General features: G+C 36.0%; 1 protein-coding gene across 4 annotated transcripts in view; it reads right to left on the bottom strand.

Moving 5' to 3' along the window:
* Positions 1 to 5,108: 5,108 nt before the first annotated feature.
* Positions 5,109 to 27,506, bottom strand: part of STAG2 (stromal antigen 2) — a 74,459-nt gene continuing 52,061 nt past the window's right edge. The window contains exons 17-34 of one of the 4 annotated variants that reach the window (XM_009997124.1): positions 26,719 to 26,811; positions 26,440 to 26,529; positions 25,212 to 25,415; positions 23,391 to 23,461; positions 22,947 to 23,034; positions 22,763 to 22,843; positions 19,865 to 19,957; positions 17,960 to 18,134; positions 17,425 to 17,564; positions 16,328 to 16,429; positions 13,770 to 13,918; positions 13,104 to 13,232; positions 12,678 to 12,883; positions 12,119 to 12,308; positions 11,920 to 12,033; positions 10,512 to 10,638; positions 10,097 to 10,174; positions 5,109 to 7,239 (exon numbers count right to left, since the gene is read on the bottom strand). In XM_009997124.1, the coding sequence (XP_009995426.1) occupies positions 7,216 to 7,239; positions 10,097 to 10,174; positions 10,512 to 10,638; positions 11,920 to 12,033; positions 12,119 to 12,308; positions 12,678 to 12,883; positions 13,104 to 13,232; positions 13,770 to 13,918; positions 16,328 to 16,429; positions 17,425 to 17,564; positions 17,960 to 18,134; positions 19,865 to 19,957; positions 22,763 to 22,843; positions 22,947 to 23,034; positions 23,391 to 23,461; positions 25,212 to 25,415; positions 26,440 to 26,529; positions 26,719 to 26,811 (2,154 nt within the window). In that variant the 3' untranslated portion in view covers positions 5,109 to 7,215. Of the gene's footprint in view, positions 7,240 to 10,096; positions 10,175 to 10,511; positions 10,639 to 11,919; positions 12,034 to 12,118; positions 12,327 to 12,677; positions 12,884 to 13,103; positions 13,233 to 13,769; positions 13,919 to 16,327; positions 16,430 to 17,424; positions 17,565 to 17,959; positions 18,135 to 19,864; positions 19,958 to 22,762; positions 22,844 to 22,946; positions 23,035 to 23,390; positions 23,462 to 25,211; positions 25,416 to 26,439; positions 26,530 to 26,718; positions 26,812 to 27,506 lie in introns of all 4 variants that reach the window. The other 3 variants (XM_009997125.1, XM_009997123.1, XM_009997126.1) reach the window with 3 other exon arrangements.

Below are 27,506 nucleotides of genomic sequence, written 5' to 3'. Positions count from 1 at the left end.
CCTCTAAATGCTACGGTACCAGAATAAGAATTAATACCTTAATTTGACTTCTGCAAAAGTTACGAGGCATCACTTTGAAAATATCATACTGATTAGGGCTGTATGGTTATTACTAACTTAAGCTTTACTTTATGTAATTGCTGTCACTGTCCTTTGAAAGCAGAACTCTGTGTAATCTCTGCACCAAGGACACCAATTTGCTAAACAAAGGACAGGGCTGGGTTGCCCGAATAGCTCAGTCCAAATTCCTGTAACACAAGCAGGTGAAAGAGGGTATCATGGCATCTGCGTGCCATTTCAGTTCCCCAGAACAGAAACTTTTGCCCACTGTCCATCACCTACAGCAGACTGGGGATGGAGACATAACAGACTTGATTTCAGACCAGCTACAGTGGTGTAAAAGGGGCCTTCTAAAGGCTGGCTGAGAGTGGAGAATAGAAGCAGTAACATTTTCAGACCTCATTTCAAGAGGATTTCTTCAAAAACTAAGTTGAAACAAGTTAGGAGTCCTCATCCTTTGAGTTTTTTGAGAAAGATGTCCCTGCTTCTCTCCCCTAGCAAGTCCTACAGGGATAAGAGGCATAATTTATGCTGATGCATCAAATCTGTCCACTTTTTCCTAGAATACAATGGTCTGAAAGCCCCAAACCAAGCTGGTTTATTTCTCTAACGTTTCTTCTGATAAATTAATTACTTCACTCACCAGGCCCAGCTCAAGTTGATCACAAAGTCAATTGAAAATGAACTGGACAACAACAGTAACTACTTTGGCATTCTGTTTGGTGGAGTCAGAAGGTGGATGACCCAGGGTTACAGGACTGACAAGCCACTGGCAGCTTGGTGACAAGCTAATGTATGAACAGGAATTAATTACCCCTTCTGAGAGATGACAACCATGAGGAGGAACCATGTTGGGCCCTGGCTGGCAGCTTGGCCACAACACACTGCCTGGTCAGAGTATCTTGCTCTCCAGGTCCCTGTCACGCAAGTGGAAACTAGACCCAGTGCTGTGATCTGTGTGTACGTGTTTGTATTTTGTACAACAGGAGACATCATCTGCCCAGAATATCCATCCTGCCAAGTTACCACATTTTTGAATATGCATCACTAAGTGGTGTGGTCTGGTTCTATCATCCTTTACACACCATGTATGCCTGGTCAATGAATAAGAGATGAACAGCAAATAAAACAAAGAAGAAAATATGACTTTCCTTGTGGGTGGGGGGTTTAAGAAAATGGATCAAGTGACCTAAATCTAATTCTATTAACTAAAGGAACAGCATGTGAATAAACAATGCTTCTAAACTGTCTAAATCTACAAAATTTGTGGATCTCTGACAATCAGTAGCATGCCACAACAAACAAATTCTTTGCTTAAATCATAACAAATCCCAGGAAAAGGACGGTAATGCCAACAGCTGAAATCATGTCCTTGGCAGTCTCTCCTTTCTACAGGGCTCCACTACAAATCTAACCCAGGTGAAGTAGAGAACTGTAGAAGGTAAAAGCCATTCTGAAGCAGAAGATTAAGTGTTGCAAGGCTAAAAAAAATCCAAACCAACAACAAACAACAAAGAGACTGCAATGAAATCAACTTTTAAATAGGACATCTGTTCCTTTTACCTTCCTGGCACTTCAAACAAGCTGCTTTCACCAAGTACAAGCTATTGATATAAGCAAGAAAAAAAACAGTCCCTTAACAAGGAAAACTATCAATAGTACAAACCTGCAGGCTTCTCCCATTACCAGCATTTTACACAATACGCCCTTAAACCGTAACAGCATCAGTACCTCAAACAGGATGGAAGTGACAAGATAGTGTTTGCACTTTACAAAGCCACTTCCCTGATCCACGCTCGGTTTCATAGAGCACTTCAATTCCTGGCTGTAATGGAAGACTTCAGTTAAAAAACCGCCCCCAAAAAATCTGCTTTTCAAGATGTAGAAGATTATAAGCCAGCAACAGAAGCAATGAAAAGACAGGTTTTTGTCAGTTGATACGCAAGAACAGTCACGTAAGAGAGCTCAGTATTTCAAGATGAAAAATACAAAGAGTAGGATAAATGTAAGATATGCTACATCTTAATAGTGCTTTTGTGTACAATATGAAAAACAAGTGGATGTGGTTTGCTTTTTTGCTGTTGGTAGAGTTCAGCAGTCTAAAGAGAAGAAAACAGAATATAAACCTGTGAACAGTGTGTGTTGAAATAATAAGAGATCTGCATGTACGTCACTCAAGAATTGTGGTTTAACTGCTATTTAAAAAGCAACAGCAAATTGCATGGCTTCCTGGAATGGCCATATGGTGTGGTAAATAAGGTTTCACTTGGAGCTGCCAACATAGTACTGAAAAGCTGAAACACTTTACCCACAAAATACTCAGGCTGAGCAGCATAGGATCAGCAGGCTGGCCTGGAGCCCTGTCACTCACAGCAAAGCTTCAAGCCCACCCAAACCCACTATTACCTGCATTAACTGCAGCACAATGGTCACAGCAATTCCCAAGGCCTTACAGTGCCTGTCAACAGATTTTACAGTCTGACGGAAAGGTACACGGAAAAAAAAAAATCTAAGCTAAGGTCAAATACATTGAATGAGCAGTCCAGAGAAGGGCTAAATAAGCACAAGGACACAATGTTTGCAATTTATTTGTCAAGAGTTTTAGCAACAATATTAGTATCCAGGAAAACGCTTTCTCAAAAAGCACTTTAAAAGAATGGAAATTAACAGGACATTGGTCTCTTAATTCAAGAGTGTTCTGGGTGTGGCCACAGACTATCAGATCTGAAACAAACTGCTGCTGCTCATTGATCTGACCAGTCATCGCTCACCTCAGCACACCAGAAACTGTCTTCATCAAACTAATTAATTAGTTCTTCAAAACCTTGTATTACTTGTATGTTTCCATTAAGTAACTATCTTCACATCCCCTTCCGTATTTGAGATGTTCTAGGATCCCTAGAGGTTTTATTATTTTGATTTATAGTTTACCATATTAATTTTTTTAATAGCTTCTCTGAAAACACAGAATTCAAGCTGTTATCAGCTGAACACATATTTCACTTTTATGACTGGTAACTGCAGCCCTTTCTTTGACAAAAGCAGTCAATATGATGGCTTACCTCTTCTTTCCAATCAAAAAATGCTTGGAAAAGCTCAGCAGAAATAACACAATCTGTTCTGGGAAGCACAATGATATTGTGAAGAACTGAACCTATTCTCTAGAACAGGGACATTTCCACAGGGGGCTCCATCAGCCATCCATCTAATCTTTAACATTCTTGGGATCATTTTTTTGGGCATGTTTATAGCTTCTTACCACTGTACTGCCACTATGATTTATATCTATAAAATCTGACAGTAGCTACAAAAAAAAGCAGCTGAACTGCTAGTTGGAAGGCACTCATTTACAAAGAATCTATTATGACTCACAATTTAGCAGTTAAAAACTTTAAAAAAAAAAGAAAATTAAGATCTCATCAAAGAAGTACATATTCAAGAAACTCAGCAACATGAAGAAGGGCTACAGGAGAGAAAGGAAGCTGAGGAAAATGACAGGCTCAACTGGCATTGACTATTTACTTTTTAAATAAAATTATAAGTAGCATTGTCCCACATTACCTTGTTTTCCAATTATGTGTCATCACTCACCTCCATCAAAGACGTGAACCCTTTTGGATACCAATAAATATCAGAAATGAAACAATCTCACTACTAAAGATTGCTTAGGATTACGAAAAAATGAGGCAATGACATAAACTGCATTTCAGTATCATAAATTGAGTGAAGAAAATTAAGTTAAAGCAGTTAAGTAAGAGTATTTTTAAAGAATCAATGTGTTTTATCAAAAGAATTCTGAAGCAGAAATTGACAATTTTGACAAATACTTCAAAGAATGAACAAGCTCATGACATTCATCAGATCATTAAATAAAAAAGAAATAGTGATACTTATAGGTTGAGCATCTGAAAACCTCAGTACTTTTTATGCACAGGAAGGTAAGTTAATCCCATGCTAGGACAAGTGTATGTGTAAACTATCAGGAAAACGAGAGGATTAAATTTCAAAATGGCAATTATTTAGTTATACTGAGAGAAGACGGGGATTTACTGGTTCTAACAAGCTACAGAAACCAGCACCACAACAGCCGAAGGGAAACAAACAACAGTAATCACTAACTTCTTACATATCGTCTTTGGTTGTTTAATAGCAAGAAATAACTTTTTACAGAGTATGTGAAGACTATTCCTTTGACCTTCATTCTGTGTCAGCATCTTCTCTGTGACCTCCTTGGTAAACTAGAGGACAGGCTTTACTTTCTCTGAATTGTTTATTGTTTTCTACATTTTTATCACATTATCTTTTCAAAACTCAAATTTCTTTAATTTACAGGCTTCTGTACGAAAATGGCATAACTAGAACAGACTCTACATTGTATAGTGAAGGTATTTTCTTGTGTTATAAACTTAGAACCTACTAAAATCATTTTCCACAAGGTACTATTGAACTTACAACAGGATTTAGAGATAGGAATGAACATTTGTAATAATAATGAAAGAAAAAAACAAAAACAAACCATCCAAAGTTACATTAGCAAGGATTAGAAGTATTATAGCTATGATTTTAAAACAACTCCTTTGAAAAGCCTTGTAACAGAAAGGAGCTTTCAAGACACAGCCAGGGCTGCTCAGTAGTGGAGGGGAGGGGAAGAGATCTTTAGGGCTTTTCCCCTCATTTCCTTGCTCTCTTTCCATTTGTTCTGAGCTGAACTGGCAAGCAGCACTTTCACTGGTACTCCTACTAGACTATATACAATACCTCTCACATATGAATCAAAACATTCTGAATAATGTCAGATAAAAGTTAACAGGAAAAAAGAAACCAACATAGAGACTATCGATACACCTTTAAAAAAGGTTAACACAAAAATAATTAACCACTGATTTCTTGGCATGTAAAAGTTCTATACAAATTTTAAAAATTTTATTTGCAGGTACTAACCTCTTGAAAAGCTCACTCTGTATTTACACTAATTTTTTTAAACAAGTTTATCTCAAATTAAAGCATATTTAAAACAATCATGATTGTATTAACTTTTCTACTTTAAATTATTACCCAATTAGTGCTTTATTCACATTTTAAAAACTTGTACAATTTATTACAAATATAAAACAGTGCAGTTTTCCATACATTATCCCAACTCTGAGACAAACACTTAAAAGACATGGAAAAAGATTTTGATTTCTATAAACATAACATTTGCATTACTTATACCCCATTCTTCACTGTCCTCCCCTAAACCCGATTTAAAAAGATCAAACATACAACATACTGTAGGTTTATTTTTATTCAAAAAGTTACTGTCTCAAGACATAAATACAAATCAGAAAACAGTACAATTAGGACAATAGAATGTGGAGGACAACAGGTTAAGGTAAATATATAAAACATTTTTAGCTGGTTGAAAACAAAGCTGTAAGAACTGCTTTCACAAAGAAACACTCCTTCAAGAGTAAGAAAAATCAACTTAAGTTTAAAATCATATATACAGTCCTCTCAGCAGTTCTATTAAATGCAGTGGTGTGAAAAACAATATAGGCAGTACTTTTAGACATGAGTATTTATTTATGTAAAATGAGTTAGGCAGATCTAGTTTTGAGTTTGTTGTTACCCCATGACTTAGTAAAATAATTATATTTTATCATGATCCTTTAGATAATCTATGGTTTTTGGCTACCACAGCCGAATGCTTAATTTCTGAGTCTAAAAACAGGAAGCCTTTTTGTATTCACCCATTTGGGGAGATTCTTGTATTGCAAGCATATTAAGGCATGGAATGATTAAAATAATATACCTCGAGAACTGAGAGACAACTGACAAAAAATATACATATGTAATATAAGTTAATATTTCCTTTAAAATGATGTCTAGCTGCCTAAGCCTTGCAAATGAGTTGATGTCAAAATGGTATAGATCCACTTTCTGTTTTAGACCAAATTTAATTTATTTGTGAATGGACACAAAATGAAGTTTAAAGCTTAGCTTTTAAAGAATATTATGGGTTGTTTATGAATTTCTATTATCCAATCTAATTTACATACAGAGGAAATGTACTGTAACCTGTTAGAAGTATCTTTAACCTGAAGACTGCTTGCAAAGACAGATAGATAAAACAATATAAAATACAAATTTAAAAATCATTTTTAAAGCATGAATTCTCATGCTCTTCTATTTTTAAACATTGTTAAACTTTCAATATATTTCTGAAACCTCATAATTTTAAGTTGGAATTTAAAAGTAAGAAAAAACTAAACAAACTGCGCAATTATAAAATCAGCACCAATTTATATATATATATAATTTTATTTAAAATTTAGATCCCTATTCCCACACTCTAATAAGCTGTATAATTTTTGTTTAGAATTTTTCTGCAAACATACTACAATAAGCTTCTTTTATTTGGAGACAAAATACAGTGGCACTACTGGAAGGAATTTCACAACATTACATTTTTCTTAAAGGACAAGCAAACTTTCAGGGTTGGTAATGGGCAAGCATGACTGAGATCTGTTACCTTCTGGTAGTTCATAGTTTATGGACCTTTCTGAGAAGGCTAGCATGAAGCTTTTGGAATAAAAGTGTGTTTTAGACTAAAAAGCTGTTAAAATTCTGCTTTATGTAATTTTGTCCATGATTAAGTAATACAAACCTTTTGTTGCCAAAGTTTGCATTTAATTTAAAATACTGACACTCCTCTGGTTCTACTACTGTAAGAAAACCAATTCATCTATCACTTCAGTTCACAGATGTAAACAGCAATTCAGGAGAGCTCATGATTATTTATAGTATAGCCAGCAAGTGTATAGAGAGGGGCTCAAATCTGTACCAAACACCTCTCAGACTGTTAGATTAAAACTCAGAGGGAGTACTTCTTATGATCCAGAAATAAACTGATAGCACATAAATAAAATATTGATTATTTTTTCCCAACAAAAAGTGTAGCTTATCCTCAAATTGTTTACTTGTCCTTTACATTTCTTTTTTTTTCAGGCAAACAAAACTGCCCCTTCAATGCACTTGATCTTGAAAGCATGTCATTCTCCTTAGAGAAAAATCTGTTCAGAATTTCACTGTATCTACCACAATTTTGTAATGAAAAACTTCCTCTTCCACTTAGAAAATGACTTCACCACTGATTTATTTGCTGCTCTGGTATTAAAACATTGACACCCCAAGAACCTAAAAAAAAAGTTAGAAATGGTGTCAATTTGTAGTCTACTACACATTTAACAAAAACAAAGCAATTAGTATATGATTTAAGATTAAGACACTTCAAGATAAGTTAAGGCATTTTAACTTTATTTTTCTTTCAAACCAGATTGACCACACTTCTGATTTATGTAGTAATATGAAAAGGGCACCTCATTCACTAGAAAATATTTCCCCCACACTTGAAATTAATTATGTCCAGTAGGAATGTGATAAAGACTGTGCTTTAAATATTTTAGATAATAATTGCAAAATAATTTTTATTAAGTTGTCTAACTTAAGAGTTCTTTGATAATAGCATTCTACAGGTCTTAGCTTGAAAACAAGTGTGTAGTTTCCAGTAACTAAGCCTTGGGAGAAACACTGTATACACTGGCTGCTGCTGCTGCTTTTATAAAAACCCACAGCCACAGCCAGGACACAAACTTAATATTTCCTATTAAATATATCAACTCTGTCAGGAAGACAACAAATAATCAAACAATAATCAGGTAAAATCGAAATACTGTCCTTCAGGAGACTGTGTGATTAAGTGAAGAAAAAGCTTTCCTGAAACAAAGAATCAGTTTCCATTTCCCATGTGGGAGCATGCCATATAATTCTCTATGCCAATGGAAATAGGCATCACAACTGATGTGCCAAAAAACCCACCCAAAACCCCAGGAGTTCCAGATCTTATGACTGTCTTAGCTTTTACAGGACTTTATAAAATCAGAGAGAGCCATGAGAGACTTAATTTTCCTGAATCTTAACACTGCTGTTCACATTTATCTGTTTACAAACCAGTTTTTACTGTTCTTGGTATCAAATTCACTTTAGATGCATCATACAATACAGCACACTAAGACACAACTGCCTCTGGTGCCAGCAATAGCTGGACACATCAAAAAATGAGATGATACACTAAAATTCTGACCATAAACCATGTGCACCTGAATAAATAAACAGCTTTATTATGTCTAGTTCTATTAAAAACAAGTGCAAGAACTCAAACAATAATGGACTTCTGAAATAAATTATACGAATAAAGCAAAGTAACTTTATTCAGAGAAATTTTTTCACTTATGAAATTATTCAAAAATTCTTACATATAAAATACTGATTGATAAATTAAGCTCCGATTAAATACGGATTCATGTTGTCTCCTAAACTGTTATCAGAGCTGCCCCCAGTTCATTTAGGTGGGGGTTTATGCTAAAGAGCAGCTGTGTTCTGTGGTACAGCTGTTTTCTGCAGTCCTGCTTCCAGGATCCCCACCCTTGCTGCATCCTGCCTGGGAGCAAGGTTTGCTAGTCGGTGCCCCCTTGACCGTACCAACTCATTTTTCAGTGCTCCACTGCTCGCTCCTTGGAGAGGAACAGTCTGATGCCGCCGGTTGTGCCGGCACAGTGAGGCAGGCACCGCTGGGCTCTCAGGACTGGCTCCAAAAGCTCGGAGAAAATGTGGCTGTAACCGGCTGCCATCAGGTGGTGACACTCCCACACTGCAGCCTACCAAGCCCTGGGCTCTCGTGGGATGATCCATGAGAAATAAAGTATATAAGAAAGATACCTAGAGCTAACAGTAAAGCTATTAAAATTATATTTGATCAGTTTTAGAAACTGAAAAGCCAAAAGGTTTATGAATTCAATTAAATGCATCTGTAGAAAACCAAATTTTCAGCACTGTCAGAATAAAAAGTATAGGTATTTCACAGATGAATCAATTTAAAAATCAAGGGGAGGGGAAGAACTATTTCAAAACAGAACGTCAGAAAACAGATTATATACTTTCTTGGCGTTACTTCAAGAACAGAACACACAACAGCTAGATGCACAACCTGATCTGATTCATTATTACTAAAGCAAAGGCCTACTAGTACAAAATATATGGATTTTCATTTAAAACAGTATTTAAGACTTCTTTCTCCCATAACAAGAACAGGTTCACGCTGCAACAATACTGTAAAAAATACATAACCGTCTTCCAAAATCCACCAAGCTGTCCAAGATTCCCAGGAAGCCTTGTTGTACTGTCCTCTGCTGGCTTGCTGCAGTTTATTATTTCCAGTGTAATTTTGTACCAGCTACACAAGGTCAAAAATGGCTGCATACATTACAAGTGGTTCAAGACAGAAGGAATCCCTCATGCAGATTTTAAAAAGAGAATAGAGACTGCAGATTTATCAAGTCGGAAAAAAGGGCAACTGCAAGCAGAAACTACAGACTTCGGATGGTTTGGACCTAAAACTTTATATGGAAAGAAAAAATACCTCTCATCTCTATAAATAGGTATCTGTATTATCTCTATTATCTATTTTCTCCATTATCTTACTAATGCACAAAATTAAATATGCCAATTAAAAAATACAAAAAAAACAATCACCAAAAAGCCCAACCCCACAAAAAAAGCAAACCATCCAATGCTGACAATTAGTAATGACAGAGTCATCCAACTAAGCTCATCACAACAGGAAACTTCCTTTTAACGTTGTGTATGCACTATTTTTAATTATTTTTTTTAAAGCTCTTTCCTATCAACCTCTGAAAGGGTCTTTTCTGTAGCAGATGTGATATCTTCTCAGATTCAAAGCCTTTTGAGTTTTACATAGCTACATATAAAGTATTAGGAATGAAATTCCTACAAACTTGCAAAGAACATCGACTACTTTAGAATTTATTAAGCCAACTTACAGCATAAATTATCCCACTAACTGTACCAGTCTGCCAAAATAAGCTAACAAAGACAACCTAAAGATTGCATTCTTTCCATTTTAAATTTGTGTAAAAGAGTATCATAACTTTAAGACTAATTTTACATTATTTTCCTCTTATGTAAGTTAACCTACCGATTCATCCATGATTGAAGCGGGGTCAAAGAAATCTGGTTTTAGTTCCGTTCTTTCTCTCCTGTTCTTAGATGGTGGCTTTAGAAAGGAAGCAAATAAACATGTTAACTGTAATTTCAGAACAAAACAGAGTTTTTAAACTGTAATACATGAAGCTGAACTCTCAAGGGGTAAGAATTTACTGGGGACAAATGTTCATCATCCACATTATTATTACAGGCAGTGTTCTTGCTTTTGTTATGGCAGTTTAAACAGATGGCACTTGTATACAGACGGGAACAGCCACTGAAGGATGCAGAGGATCAACAAGAATGATCCTTCTGTTTCACCAAAATGAAAATTTCATTCAAATATCCTACTTTAAAAGCCAGAAAACAAATCCAAAATCCACTAAAAAAGTAAGTTAATTTCTTACTAGGTCTATGTCCATGGTGTCAAAATCCATGCCTTCATTGAGATCTTCAATCCGCCCTTCTGATGACATCATCACATCTTCAACAATTGGCTCTTCATCATCTTCCATTAGACTTGTGCCACGTCGACTGAAATTAAAAGGAAATATGTATTGTTTAGTACTATGTCAACTGAAATCAAAAAGCATATTTTTTAGCACTAAATCAAGTTTTATCTGAATATTGAAGAAGCTAATGTTCAGTAAGGAACTGCCAACAAATTATCATTCCATTAGATAGAAATTAAGTCATTAAATAAATGCATAACTACTATTAAAGAAAGCTGGTATTTAACCAGCTAGAAGATACTAAAGAATGAGGAAGAATTACTAACAAAGATCAACTTATGGAACTTGGTAGCACAGGTCTAAATGAAACCACTGAAACTGTATTACATAAAGTATTGGTAGTGAGGAATTAAAAAAACGGTAGGGGAAACACATAATGCTCCTCAACATATATGTCCCTGGTTTTAGTTCACAACTTGTACTCCTTCTGTAGAGCCACAGGGCCTTCAGTAAAGCAGAGAACATTTGAAAGTAGTCTTCCCCTCCTCAGCTAAGCTAGCTCTACATCAAAACTTTATTAGTGTGCATGTCAAAATGCACATGATAAATCACAACGAAGTGAATGGCACTACAGTAAGAACGTATGACCTTTGAAGGACAGCATTCATTTAAGAGACTAATTAGACTGTCTTCACTTTTGGTCACAATATAGAGGACTTTACAAGGTTTTTGTGGTTTTGGGTTCAGAAGATCTATTAAAAATGTTACTGCAGGATTCTTCTCAACTTCGGTGTCAGTTCAGGTCAGACAAAATCTGTATTGATCACAGAAATGCTGAAGACAGCAGTTTTTTCAAGAGGAATACTTTTTTTTAATAAAAAAACAGCTGAACTCCAAACTAACAACTCACAGGTCAATGGAGAAATAGTAGAATTAAGCTGAGCAGAAACTTCCTGCTTCACAAATTCAACACCTATTTTAAACCTAACTTTTAATGTTGTATTTCTAAAAATTATTCTACAGTTAGGAATAAAGATGTTTCACATGTTGCATAGATTATATATACCTGCCATGGACAGCATTCAGTTCAACAACTAGTTTACTTTTTTACAAATTTCACTACTATTTAATTTTTCTAGAAATTAAGTTAAAAAGTAAGCAAAAATCAAACAGACCTATCCTACTAAATGCACGACCAAGCACTTTTATCCTGCAACTTATTTAACGCAACTTAAAATTTTAAGACACCAACCACTGATCAAGAACTAGAACATGTACACCTCTTAAAAGATACGTGAGTAACACTGCTTTCAATAAACTCTCCCCTCCCCAAACCACGGAAGGAATATTCCCTCTCACTCACATAGCATGTTGCAAGTTGGTTCTCAGCTTGACGTAGTTCATCGCTGCCCTCTCCTGCTGCTGCCGCGCGGCTTCTTCCTGTTGCCTTTGAGCCAACATCCACGTTACTTGCGTGCTTAAAAAGACCATTGTTCTATTTTAAACATGAACTGGTTTTGTGTATGAACACTAACACAAAGCAGACCTACTCATCTACGTACTTGTAATCGAGTGGAGCTTGGTGGTGTTCAGGCTGCATAGGATAGACTCCCATGTAATTTTCTTCAGGTCGCAATCTCTTGGGCTCCCTCATTATTGTGGAAGTAAGCTGAGGTGTCTGCATCATGACTGGTGTGTGCATTGTCTGCTCCCTGTTCAGCCACATACTGTCACTACTGCTGCTTTCTTCAGCTGTAAGGACATCAAGACATTTTTTTCAAACTAGTCTAAAATTGAATGCTTAAACATGACTTAAATGCATGTACTTTCTGCTTACTGCAAATTGGTTTCTTTACTTTTTGCCATGAATACATGTGCCCCCCCAAAGGTCTGCATTTATAACCACTGGTTAGAGCATTTAACATATTATCATATTCTGTGACATAACACTGGGCAGTGCCTTTCTTTTTGTGAATCAAAATGTGTTATGTTACTCACTCTTCAAATAGTTTTCTCATGAAGACATATATATACACAGATATAAGCTAACAAATAGAAAGCAATACGTGTGGTTTATATCAATATCTACTCTAGCAAACTTCAAGATGAGAAAAGTTCTACCTTCGGGTACTTTCCGTTTCCCTGTTGCTGGCTTTGTCTTCTTATTTCTGACTGTAGATCCTCGACTACTAATTCCACTAATCACTGACATAGTATCATCATCCCCACCAGCTAATAAAGAGTTTCTGTAGGACATGAGAGGAAGCCACACATCTTCTCTTCGTAGAGACATCTGAAAGGTCATAAACTTCTCCAAGTAAACATACCTTTAAAAGGAAAAAATAATTACAAATATGTAAAATACATGCAAACAAGATTTTAACAAGTCAAGATAAGTAACTTCTGAAATGAACACTCCATGCTCCTCATCTAGTAAACAAAAAGGCCTGACAACAGCCTTGAATGCAATACAAATAAATATTTATTAAGATGCATGTCTTTTATGGTTATCATCACAAATATTAAGAATATCAGGAAAATACTTACACTGTTCTTTTGTCTTGTCTGAGAAGTTTGGAGGAGAACTCACTCAGAATATCAAGAAATGCCAAATTCAATGGTGGCTGGCTCTCACCTTGTGGATTCGGCTCCTTAAAAGCAAATTCTATGCCATCCCTAAGAAAAAGTTAAAAGTTGAGTCACATGAAGCGCACACTAAAGAAAAAGTTCTAAGCACTGGGAGCTATCAAAATTGAACGTCTTTCCTCTACATCAAGAAAGCAATAATTCAGTGTTTCCATGCTGACAAAAAAAAAGTGAATACTAATCACAATCTGAATCTAGATGCACTCTTTCTGTCATCATCTTATTACTTTGTACTTCAGGCTTTCTGCATGAGGCTGATGTGACCACAACTGAATGATCAGTTCTTACTGCTACACATAAGACATTAAAATTACTTTTTCATTATAGCATCAACACTGCTACCATTAACAGGCTTACACAATGGTGCTGAAGATCAATGTTATTTTAACATTTTGGTTTAATTCAGGGACAAAACTGCAGTCATCTCCTAATTTACAAATGGACTATGTCGTCTCTAGTGCTGATGCATCTTGTAATAACAAACTGGTTTTGAAATACTGAAAAGATATGTTAAGGTTAGTCAAGAAGTGTTTACAAAAAGAGAAGTAATACAAAGCACACAATTACTTGTGTAACATAGCAATAGCTTCTCTTGTTTTCAACTGATCCAGTCCAAATGTTAAAGCAAAACGTCGAGCAAGTTCCTTTATGCCACTGAACGTTGGTGATGATCTGTCAAAATTATAACCATTTTCTTGAATCATTTCATTGAAAAGCTGTATGAAAGGAAAGGGGAGATTTTACTTTATGAATATATTTTGTCAAACTTTGAAGCAATCAACACAGAGTTAAGATTCAGCTAAGAAGTGTTACAGCTCTTTTATAATTTGGCAACCCCAAAACACTAACATGAAGGTTTAGGGAAGCACACTGCCCAAGCACACATCAAACTGTATATAAGTTAAATGACAGATTTCAGCACTTCCCTAAATGAGGTGTTCTAGAGTTGAAAATACCAAAAATTAGTAGGATTTCTTGATATGTATACTTAAGAGAGAAGAACTGAATGGACTGAATTCTCACCTGGTCTTGACTACTATTTTTGTTAAACTACTACTTTCAAATTATTTTTTGCTATATTTTCAAAATACAAGCATAATGAAGAAATTTTAAAATGGAAACGTCTTCAGAAAATCTGTTAAAAGCATCAGGAACTTTGCCACTGATGATCAGACTTTAAACTATGCATGAATAGGCTGCTATGAAGACAGGCTAAGGAAGTTGGGGCTATCCAGCCTGGAGAAGAGAAGGCTCTGAGGAGACCTTACAGCACCTTCCAGTACCTGAGGGGGCTACAGGAAAGCTGGAGGGAGGCTTTTCACCAGAGAGGGCAGTGATAGGACAAGTGGTAATAAATTTACACTGAAAAAGGGGAGATCTAGGTTAGACATCAGAAAGAAGTTCTTCACCATGAGGGCAGTAAGGCACTGGAATAGGTTGCTCAGCAAGGCTGTGGATGCCCTCTCTCTGGAGGTGATTAAGGCCAGGTTGGAAGAGACTCTGGCTCCCTGCTCATAGCTCATAGTAGGGAGGTTGGAACCTGATAAACTTTAAGGTCCTTTCCATCCTTCACCATTCTATGATTCTATTAATAGTTGGCAAAAACACTCTGAACTTACAGTTCTTTTTTTTAATTTGATCAATTATTTGCTCATCCTACTGAATTTGACTATAATTCTCTTCAGCAGTCAATTTTCAAATTTAGTCAAACTCATCCTTCACACTCTCATACAATACAGAATAAACCAAAGCCACAAAGACTAACAATGAACCAAAGTATGAATTTTAACTTTTCATTTCTAGATGTGCTTTGGCCCACAGCTGCATACTTCTTTTATGTTTGTGTAGCTCACTGCAACTTAGTTATTCACTTTATCAACTATCACTTCTAGTGTTTCTTCTCATTAGTTTTCTTTTTAAGATGTCTTCCAGGAAAAAATGCTAGTTACACGTTTAACTTAACATGTGGGGTTTTATTGTTTGTTTTATAAAACTTGGGTCTCCTCAAGTTACTAGTCTTGTTGCCACATTAGGATTGTGTAACTGTCTCCTTATTGTGTGTGTAATTGGTCTTACTATATTCACTTCCTCTATCTGCCCTTTTAAATGCAAGGGGCTGGCTATTCATGACAAAGAAAAGACTATTAGTCTTTTGCGAACCCTGGTGAAAAGTCAGCAAAAACTGTAGGAGTATTTAGCTGCATATTTTATGTTGCAGTTCCACCAGGTATTTCAAGTCATGCTGCTATTTAAAAGGAAAGGTCTCACGCTCCTTTGTACTGGCAATATCCATATAGATAAACCAGTTTAGGGGCTTAATAAAGGATTTTTTCTGGTTAGTACGCAACCAGGATCAATATTTAGATCTATATCCACTATGTGGCTCTATGACCTTTAGTCAAAAAAGAAAAAAAAAAAAAGGAAAAGTGTGGGGAAAGAGAGGACAAACTGGAGTACACTGGTACAGTGGCTTTCATGGATATATGGCTTTATCATTCTGATCCTGTAAATACAACTAATTAATATGACTAATATGAGCAGATGAATCCAACTCTGACCTCGACTGAATTCATCAGGTCTCCAGAGAAACAATCTCATTTACTGAATCATTTTTTAATGTCAAAGATGAGTGAAGCCCTTACCAACCATTAGGGAATACTGAAGTACTAAAACTTCCCATTACTTCTCAGAATAGTTTAAAAAAAGGAGTAAAACCCAACCAATGAGAAAACCCCACAAACAACAACACAAAACCCCACTGTACAGGCAGGAAGTGTTTTCTCTTGTTTATCTGTTCATGATTAAATAAACAAGCAGTTTCACAAAACTTTTCTGAATATGTGGCTCACAACTATTGGCTTAGTTATGAACATTATCAGAGTTACATTCATTCTGTATTTATCAACCTCTTCCGTACATTCTTTGTAGCACAGTTATTTTTTAAGTACAGGATGACTTCTGGCAGTTTTTCAAATAGCTGCAGAGAATGTGTTTCACTTCAGAGCTATTTATCCCCTACCTTCCATTAGAACTTCTTCATTAATACCTCACACTATCTATTAAACACCATGATGTGACCTATAGCATTGAATGTCATTTGTAAAAGTATTATAACTCATTCTTACCTGCTGCAAGCTAAGAATAAGTGTTTTAGCACACTGGATTTTGTCTATCTGTCTTGTTTTACTCATTGTTTCTTTAATAATATCACCATAGTCATTGTAATACTAGAAAAAACGAAGAAAACATAAGGTTAACTTTCCATTTTAGTTGAAAACATTGCAACTACTCAGTTCTTCAGAAAACAATCTTGGAATTGCTATTAAAAACAAGCAAATAAATGCCAAACGTAACATGTTCATCACCAAAATTATATACTAAAACACCTCCATAATGATAAAACCCCATCAAATCAGTATGAATATATTCACTGCTTTTCATTCTTGTTGCTAGTGTTAATTTAGAAGCAGAATGACTTATTTATCTTCAAGGCCATGACACATTTGTTAATGACACATGTTCACCCCTTCAGGGTACAAGATTAGAATCTAATCTTTTTAGTAACTCCTATAACTCTTACAGGGAATCTTCCAGTTTCTCTGTTGAAAGGAAGCACATATTGATAGTGTCAGAGCTGTAATTTTTCCAATTAAGACAGTTACCTATTCAGCCCTAAGTACTTCAGGTTCAATAAAGACCCGATCAGTTATTTAGAAACTCAAAATAGATACATAGGGCACTCAGACACAACCAGCCTGCCCAAATTTTAATTTTTTAAGGTAATCCCTAAGGAGCAAAGCTTGACCGTGTTCACAAAATGAGAATTCATATTATTGTACAGCTGTGAATCCCAGGAGCCAATAAGAGGTTTTAATATTTAAGTATTAATATATAGATGACTTGGGGCTGGGGCAGCCAAGCAGTGGGTGGAGCTCACAAAACTGTTTTTCCCCTGTCTTCTACAAAGTTTAGCCTCAAAAAATAATTTCAGCTTAGAAAATACAGAATTCAAGATGGAAAAGATTCTCAACAGGCCTGCTAAACTAGTAATTGAATTTTAAAAATACCATCAAGGTTTACAAGCTACCAACTCTGGAGTTTTGAAATCTTCACATTTTGAATCAGCTATCTTGTAAGGTAAAAAATAAACAGTAATGTAGATATCCACAACTACTGCATTCTAGTAGTTCTATGAAGTATCACTACTAGGCTTCAGATTTACCTTCATATATTGCTTGAAAATGTCTGCAGCTGTATTCATTTCCACGACAGTATATACAATGAGTTTACAGAAAGCTGCAAGTAGATTTCTTCTTTTGTGCAACGCTTCAATTTTGCTAGCTTCATCATCCTGCTGTCCATCTAGAAAGAGTTCAGAACATGAAAACCGTCTGGTTTAAATATTCCATATTTAAGCATTTACATATAAATTGATATGGGTTAATGGTCAGGATTCAGAAAATCAAATCTCAGTGCTGAGAGCAGTGCACGTCACTGCCCACTGATGAGTCCCTTTTCCTGATACAGAGTTGTGCCTACTAACCTAAACCTTTGTCACAATTACCCTACATGTCTGCAAAACATAAAATGCATTAATCAGGTGCTGATGATTGAAAATACAAACCTACCTCTGTGCCCACACACAGCTCTCAAGGCCAAAAAGGAAAAAAAAAATCCACCACAACAAAAAACATAAGTAAACAAAAATATTAGTTAGAAGGCAAATAATATAAAGCAAACATAAGCTTTGTACAAACCTGCACTATTATTATCATCATCCTGATCAATGAAGACATGATCTAAAATAAAACTGAGTAGTTCCGATTGCAATGAAGAATCAGGAGTGTAAACAAGTGGCTCCAACATGTCACGTCCTCCTGTCATAATCTGATGACTGAAGATCATCAACACATCACACAGGATCGTGAAAGCCTATTAAAAAGAGACCTTAGTAAGTAATTGCTTGGAAACTGTGCATTATTTAGAATAATGTATTTCCACTTAATAAAATACTCAAGAGCCAAATGGTGCACACAAGCTACTTAAGACCTAATCAACTACATAGGCCAATTAAAAGTCAAAATGTGCAGGTTTTTTTACAGGAGGTTACCGAATTAAGACTTAGTTTCCAAATAAAAATATTGCACAGATAAAGCCAACTAAGTATCAAAACACTGTGAGATTAAAACACGAGGAGCCTGAAATTCCCAAATTCTGTCCTACATTAGGACACTGGAGAACTTTGTGGACACCAACCATAATACCATCTTTTATTCTTTCTTTTTTTAGAATTGCTTTGATCACATTTGTAAAACATCAAACAGCTGAGGTAATTCAATCCTTTTAAATGCTAAAATATGTCTTGCTTCCAAAAAAGCAGCCACCTCTTCATTTTGCTGGCTAGCTTGTGCATCTGACATCAGATTTAAATGTATGTACACAATCTCCCTGGAAAGTTCAAATGTATCAGTACCTAGACTGACATTCTTCAAATTAAGAGAACAAAGCAACACACTGCTTAATTATGCACCTCATCTCTTTGACTCTAATCTCTTAAGTACTTCCATTTTAATGAACAGATCTGCTGTCTAACTCCTCAAAGCAAATATTAGTAATTTCCTGGTCACAAAAATACAGATGCTCCTCAAGTCCCTTGTACCCTTTCATGACAGAGAAGGAAAGCAGAACCACGGTTCATGGTTCAGTCATCATATGTGACTACGGCCGTTAGAATTTCTAGAGCCTTCACCCGAGACTTGAACAGTGCTTTAGAGACCTACTAAGAGCTTCATTGTTTTTTGTTACTCACACATTCACACTCTGTACCTTGTGATATTTGACACTAGATAGCTCTGACACACAACATGCCTACTGAATTCAAAAAATACTCTTCTTAAAGCAAGGGTTTCAAAAGCTGTGGTTGTGCAACTCAGTGGACCAAATTTTCAACTTTAAGCTAAACCAGGTTATTATTACCTTTAGGAGCAAAAAGACTCCTGTCCTTCTATCTATCTAATTTAAAAGTATACCCAGAAGATAGTCTGACACCTCCCTCATAGAGAGATACTTATTTTTTTCAGTTCAGCATTCTAAAGGATTTTAAAGGTATTTGCTCAGAATTTATCCTGCTACCAGTAACCTGTGCTCTTCACTGGAACCTGAGACTCCTGTAAGTGTCCCAGCTAGAGAACTATTCGACCACAGACTGCAAGAGACTCTGAGACTCTAATCTTCTCCTTTGACCCTGGTTACCCTTAAAACTCAACACAAGTTATTTCCCAAGATGATGTCTCAATTCTTCTTGAAACAGAAGAAAAATAAACCAACCCCAAACCTTCACACATCCATTTTTCTTCAAAAACAAACAGGACTTCTATCTCCAGCCTGCAACATCAGGATCTACTTGCATGGACTAAATAATTATATACTCATAGCTGAAAGGATTAAGTCTGAATTGATTACGAAATCCTACCTAAATTACCTAAATGAGGACAGGCACAGAAAGAAGTACAGCATGTATTCAGACTCAAAGAGCATTCAGGCTAAACATCCACAGCACAGCACATTCCCACAAAGGCACTAGAAATACTAGCAAGAGAAACTTTTAAACTGTTTTTAAGAATAATATTAGAAGACTACAAGGACAAACAACAGTCACTAACCTGTTCCTTAACAGCAGTGTTTACGTTGGTCAGGTAGTGTTGACAGATTTGACAGAACACTCTCATCTGTTTCTTTAGACGTAGAAGATCCTCCTTTAGAGAGAAGGATTTAATGCAAGAGTTTTGCTTTTTATAGTCACATTTAGTGTGTGTTATCACAGTGCTACCCATCACAGACCCCATATACAGTCATAACATTCAAGTCCACTGCATTATTCAAAGTCACTATTACAAATAAAAATAGCAAGTAGCAATTTTCTCATCCTGTGTATCACAGAAAGAAATGGAGGTTGGGCTGAAAATAGTGAACTAACTAAAAAAACCAAGCAAAACAAACAAAAAAAAAAACAGTAAAAACCTCCCTTCCACAAAACCAAACCTGGAAAACCCTCACCACCGCTTTCTCTTCAAAAAATAAAACAACACACCCCCAAAAAGTCCCAAATAAAAAACCCACAATAAAACACACTCCCCCCCAAAAAAAACCACAACAAGACAAACCACCCAAAATATGCTTGAGGAGAAAGCAAAATATGCGAGTTGGGGTTTTCTCCCCTTTTCCATTGGGAGGAGGGGAAAAAAAAAAAAAAAGAAAGAAAACCAGTAGCTTTAGAAGTGTTGCAACAGCTCCAAGAAGAGTGGATTATTGAGCAAATAAAGTATCAAATTGGTAAAAATACCATCAGTATGTGCAGCACAGTTGGTGTCCTAACTTCTAGTTACTCAATCATGTGAAAATTCTAGCTCAAGTAGAGCTGGGGAAGTGTCATGTTACAAAAGACCCAACTATGTAACCAGCATCAGGCCAAAGAAGAAATACCCCTGACAGAAGTCAGGTAACACACTGGTACAATGCATCCTTTAATCTTAGCAGTAATCACAAAAGCAACAGCTGCTTTTTGACTATGAGTTTATGTATAAAACGATTGTGAACACCTTCACTACATAGAAACTTTTCTCTCAACATTTACCATTCAGATTGCTCTACTGATGTTAAGAGAATTACACAGGAATATTTTATTTCCTTTATTCAGAATTATTCCTTTAAATTTTAATAAAAATAGACCTATTAATATAGTAGGGGTTTTTAGCAGCCTTTATGATGAAGCTAACTCCCATACTTAAGTGTTAACGAACAGAACGCTGTTAGAAGTTAATTTTATCAAAGAACAAAAACAAACAAACAAAATCTTTAGGCACATTTCTGTCACTTCTACTCTTCAACTTCTTCACTGTTATGTTCCATTGCCACTGAACAGCAATCAGTGGAACTTCTGGATATACCTGGCATATTTGGCAGTAGTCAAGCAGTTAAGTGTAATGAAGTTCTGGTACAGAAGTTAAACCTATGCACACTGTTACCAAATTTTACTATACAGGAGCGGAAAATAGTCTCAATAAAGGACCACTTTTCAAATAAGCTTCTTTTAATTCCTGCTAAAATCATCAGCAATTACTATATATTGCAAGACAGCAAAGTTAATCTTAATTTTTAACCTTCTTCTTCTTCAGTATTTAAGCTCAGCTTTTCCTGTCAGGTTTATGAACAGACTGCTGTTTACCCTTTAGGGAATAAGGTACACAAAGCCTCCAAATGGCGACAGGACAAGGGGAAATGGCTTTAAATTGGAATAGGGTAGATTTAGGTTAGACATTAGGAAGAAATTCTTCACTATGGGTGTGGCGAGACACTGGAACAGGTTGAACAGGGAAGTTGTGGATGCCCCATCCCTGGAATGGCCAGACTGGGTGAGACTTAGAGCAAACTGCTCTAGCAAGAGGTGTCCCTGTTTATGACAGGGAGGTTGTAACTAGATGTTCTTTAAAGTCTCTTCCAACCCAAACCATTCTGTGGTTCTATAATTGGTTCTCAAAAATTTATGTATCTACCTCATACCTGGTATTTTTGGTCTTGGAAATGTTAAAAGCTGCTAAAACCTAGATGGTAATCTAGCTAGCCATTCAGTGGTGAAGAAGTTAGTATTTATTTAACTGACCTTCAGATTCTAACTACTGAATCAGTAAGGCCACAATTATCAGACTAACAAAGTGTTAACAGGATAGGAGAAAAAAAAACACCACAATCTCACTGAAAAATGTACTTACTTCAGAATTATTCTTATTTTTGTTCAAGAAAATGTTTCAGCACTTAAGAACTCCATTCTAAAGTGTGTGGCCCTTCTAGAACCATCTTCCATTAGGCAGTTGGCACAGCAAACCACCTCATTGCCCTCTCTAAGAAATGCTGTCCCATAGATAGAAGAAACCTTAATCCTTCCTCCAAGACTTTTCAAGAAGTGAAATTAGTAAGATGACATTTGCAAGAGCTTTGCCCTTCAAGACTGCTATACATAGAACAGGACCTCTTATTAAGAAAAAAAGTTTGCAGTTTAACTTCATCTTCTCATGTCTTTGAAGACTGATGAAGAGCAAAGTATGACTGCAACACACTAAGCAATAAGAACATAAAGACAGTGTGCAAACTCTTGTACCTTACTGACTTGTCACTGATACTTCAGTTTACAAACAAATTCAAAATACTTAAGAGTAGTAAGACTGACTACATTGTGTTTTATAGCTGATATTCTATGCCTCCTTAGCATTGTTACTGTGCCAGACTAATAGATACTGCATTTATTTACCTACAAATCTGTCAAACATAATAGTGACATGTAAATAAAAAAAAACCAAAAAAACATAAAAAATTTGAAAAATATTAGTCAAGCATTCCCCTATTAAAACCATAAATTCTGAAGAAATTCTTAGAAATGCAGATTTAGGCAGGTCTCAGTATAAAAAAAAAAAATTCTTGGTCTTAATTCCACCACAGTTCCCGCTTGATGACACCGCATATATGTACAAATATTTATTTGCTAATAAAACTGGAACAAGTCATACCTTTGTGGAACTACTTTCAGTAACTTTTGCTAGCTGCCAAAGGATTACATAATGAGTACACTGCAGTGCATGAATAACAATCTGAAATTAAAAGGAAAAAACACATTAGATGGCAAAGGCCAATAAAAGGCAGCAACAAAAGCTATTTGTTGTTGTACCTAAAGAATACATTTTTACTACAGACCTGTTCTGGCATGTCTCCGTTTTCAATGCCCGTTTTCAGTAACTTGTAATTGCAGCCAAACAAGTCCCATCTTGATAGGTCATGAGCACTGGAAGCATTAGAAATGAAGCAAAGACGTAATTTAGCCAATACCATTTCTGCAATTCTATGTTAACAACTACTATAAGATTAACTGGTTTAAAACAAAATAAAAACCACAACAAAAACACCAAAACAACATCAAAACCAACCAAAAAACCCCCAATGAAACCCAACCGAACACCAAAACCACCACAAAGCAAAAAAAAACCCCAGAATTCAGTTTTGTGTTTCTTGAAAGCCATAATCCATCATATTCTGCACAATCCTCCATCATTCACACTAACAAAGAGCCTCCAAGTTTCAATAAAAAGCTGATATACCAAATTGAAAACAAAAATAACCTCCACACCACAGCCTACTTACTTGTGGAAAGCAGTGATTCTCTTCAGAGTTGACAAGACTTGATATGCATCATCTTCATCAGGTTCCTCCCCCTATTTAATAATCACACAGCAAGATATTGAGATATTCCAAGCAGTGTATGCCAAGCAAACTAAGGAACTTACAAAGTAAAAAAACCTAACCACTGAACCCTAAAACATGGCCTCCTTCCCCCCAGTCCAACCAACAACAACCAGGCAGAGAGTAAGAGAGCACATAAGAACTGTATCAAAATTATTTCTCAATGGCAAGTTTGTTTTTTTGGATGAGTTAAGGAGTTTGAGAGAGAAGGTACCAGGTCAGGTTTAGAAATATAGTGGTACAAGGAGAAACAGGGGAGGAGGGCTGGGAGAAGGGAAAAAAAGAGTAAAGTCTAGGATAGCAGAACACAATGTATTCTGTAGGTGCTTCAATTTTCTCTGAAGAATCCAGCAGAGGCCACTGTCAGACAATAGATACTGGACTAGATGCGCCACAGGTCAGTACCTCAGTCTCACTTGAATCACAGAAATCAGTCTTTGAGAGAGGCAGTATTTTGTCCTATTTTCCCCATAAGTTCTGACAAACTTGCAATTGGAGAAAGAAAAGGAGCAAAAAGGAAACGGTCCAAAAAGTATCTATTTTAGTACATTGGAAAAATTATCCAAGGTCACTGCAACTCCTCCTCAGTGTACCAGAGATACTGCAAGTCCTACGTGTTTCCCTGTTCTGTAGTTGCAGCACCTTATCAAAGCACTATGGATTTAAACACCCCCACCAGAGTATTCCCTTCAAGCCAACTGTCTGATATTTAATTTCCTTGCTTTACCTCTCATCCTTTTATTTCTCACGAAGGGAGATATAAATGGATTACTGGGCACATTTCTTCCATAGTCTACATACACTTAGGGCTTCTAGAGTGGAGGTCTAGTTAAGGCCAATACAATAAACAGGAGCAAAACTTGATAAAATTAGTCTGCACCAAGAAGTGAAGAGAATGAAGCTGTCAAAAAGACAGTTCCCATGCTCCTTATCACAGATGACGAGGAAGAGTTTTGTCTGAATGTCAGCGATCCCACATAGTGAAGTTAAATCCTATATCAGAAAATGATCACTCTTCAGATCAGCAAAGTGTGGGAACAAAGTGATTTTTAAGCGATTAACCTCATCTGCTTGGATTCAGGAAGGAAAGGGGAGTGTTTTCTACAGATTCTGGTATTTATCAACAGCAAAATACAACCAGAGACAAGGCTAGCCACACTAGTACATCTGAGAAGAATCTTAGTGGAATTACAATGCTACATCCTCAAAAACATGAGCCTAAAACGAAAATTCATAATTTATCTGAAACTTACCTCAAATTTCCCCCCACCAAATTTGTAAAAAGGTGATTAAAATTCAAGACTCACTGTCCTAATATAAACAGTCTGACTTCACATAATCACGGCAATAATATTGTTGTATTACAGGACTTGATTTAACAGTTTTGAAAGTCAGAGGGAAGTTTCCATCCCTAACTCACTGACTTTAATTTATTATCTTTGTAAGTAATCTAGATGATGGGATCAAGTGTACCCTGACAAAGTTTGCAGATGATACCAAGCTAAGTGGAGAAGTGAAGTCATCAGAAAGGAGAGTCACCCTGAAGGAAGACCTGGACAGGCTGCAAGACTGGGCTAACAAGAACCTTACAATGTTAAACATGGACAAATGTAATGTCTTGCACCTGAGAACACATAATCCAGGAGTGCAGCACAAAAAGAAACTCAACATATTTTGGGTAGGAAAAGAGGCAGGAAAAGTTTATCTCGCACATTAAAATACCTCTTGCAGGAAGTCTTCAAGAAGTCGATTAAACTTGTCTGCCAACTCATCTATTAACTGACTTCTTGCAATGTCAACCCTGTTAAAGATTGTGAATTCTTCATTACAGAGAGCGTGGTATGTTTTTGAACAGGCTTCCAAAACATCTATATCTGTGTGCTTCTCCACAATATCCCGGATTTGTCGCAGTAAGGCATCCAAATGCTACAAGAAAGATAAGGCACAGAAAAAAGTACGTAGTTTTTTATATAAATGTATACATCTTTTACATATACATATATATATATATGAACTCATGCACTCATGCATTTTCAACTAACCTAAATGAATTTTAAAAGATAAACTCAATGTATTACTTTTCCAATTATGATACAAAAGACAAAGCACTTCTGGAAAGCTGGTGAAGACTGAGAGTAAATTTAAAACCTATGTAGCAGAAATGATGTAGGAGTTTTTCAAAGGCTTAAGATTTGAAGCGTTTTTAAAAGTCATTACAAACTTACAACTGTAGGTATGCTTTTACCTAACAACTCGATTTGCAACAAATAAGCATTTATCTGCCACTCACACAAATGTTTAGTCATGGTCTTAGAAGCTGCATAATTGAAGATTTCATACTGAAACCAAACTTCAGTTGTTCTTATATGCCTCCTTCAACCTGAGTTACTCACTGCCAGGCTATGCTGTCAACTAATGGTTTTATTGCCTTTTGGACCCTCATGATTTCCAGCTACTTGCTTCAAAATACAGCAAAATATTGCATCTGAGAAGGAAAAAACTGAAACAAGAACAGCTTACACACACTTCATCAGAACAGCAGACAAAATGAGAGCAGTCACCAGATAATATGTGATCTAGTAGTTTTCCTCTTCATGTAATGAACATGGTGGTTTATTCGTTTCAGTGATCAGAAAAACTCATCAAGCTATTTCTACAGGCTTTCTCTCTCAGGCAGCATCCTCAAACATGACCATAACCCAACAATAAAGGCTCCTGGCAAGATTCTGAGGACTTGCCAGACAGGCCTCAGAAAATCCAAACTTCCAGTATCTCCAAGAACATCAGCCTATCACAGCTCTCAAGTCCAGGTCTCAATCTCAATCAGGATTACGATAAATTAAGTCTCACACAAAAAACTACATCTAAAATGGTGACTGAAAGCCCAGTGACTAATTCTAAATTCTGGCGTTTCTCCTTTTGTGTTAAGTGCTACTGAATGTTACCTTACCTTTTCTAATCGCCCTGTTGTATAAATTTCCAAATCAAAGTATTGTGGCAACTGCAGTAAGTTGGTGACTTTTTCTGCATCTACAGAATACTGTAAAATTGACAACAAAAAAAGTTTAAATGAAAACATTTTAGACAACACAATGAATCATAGATCAAATGTTACTAAAGACTAATAAGACAAAAGGAAGACTTCTGCGGGTCATACAGGTAATCAGAAAAACTATACCCATTAACATTACACCAACAGTCCATCAGCAAGAAACTGAATTAACCTCACCTTTGCTAGCAACTGAGGAAGTGCCACAGCAAAAAGTTCAGTAATTTTTGTCCTGTCATCCAACTGAGTTTTCTTTTCCTTTGCTGTCAGCACCTAAAATATGGGCATTGTGAGGATTTTACAACTGAAAGTTTCGGTGCAAAGTTTCATTATCTTTACTGAAATGACAATTAGGGACCCACACTTTCCAATATCACCAGAAAGTATCAGTTTTTTTAAAAAGCCAATTAAAAACATAAACAACAACAAAAAAACCCAAAAAACACTCAGCACTCAAAAAATCAACTCAGAGTTATACTTAATACTACTGAAATTATCTTGAAAACAGAAGTGACAGCCTAGAACAAAAGGTTTACTTTCCCTGCAACAAAATATCATGAGCAGAATGCTTTTCTTGACAATGCAAGCACAGCAAACCTTTTCAGCTTGCTTACAATTTTTAATTTTATTTAGTCAATTCATAGGTCAATCTGCTCTTCATAGACGTTTTCCATCTATACCTAAATGGGTTTCTTACCAAAAGCTGAACCAGTCTTGAAAGCAGATCACTTTCCTACTTACATTCTCTATAACCAGAGAAAAGCCAACTGGTGAACTATCCTCCTTCCAAAGAGACTGTAACATATATTTCCTTCTCTCATTTTGCTCTTTAAAATTTATAATCGTTTTAGCTTTCCTAAATATTGATTACTGTTCTCCTTTCCAATCAATCTTTTTTTCAGAATCAATTTTATATTATTTTAATAGTAAAATCAAATGCAGTATCAAACACTATTAAGCACATGCCA

The sequence above is a fragment of the Chaetura pelagica genome, unplaced genomic scaffold (assembly GCF_000747805.2).
Source record: "Chaetura pelagica isolate M959 unplaced genomic scaffold, ChaPel_1.0 scaffold344, whole genome shotgun sequence".
In the NCBI taxonomy this organism is placed as follows: domain Eukaryota; kingdom Metazoa; phylum Chordata; class Aves; order Apodiformes; family Apodidae; genus Chaetura; species Chaetura pelagica.
The sequence above is the reverse complement of the archived record's forward strand: the minus strand, read 5'-3'. Positions and strand labels throughout refer to the sequence as shown.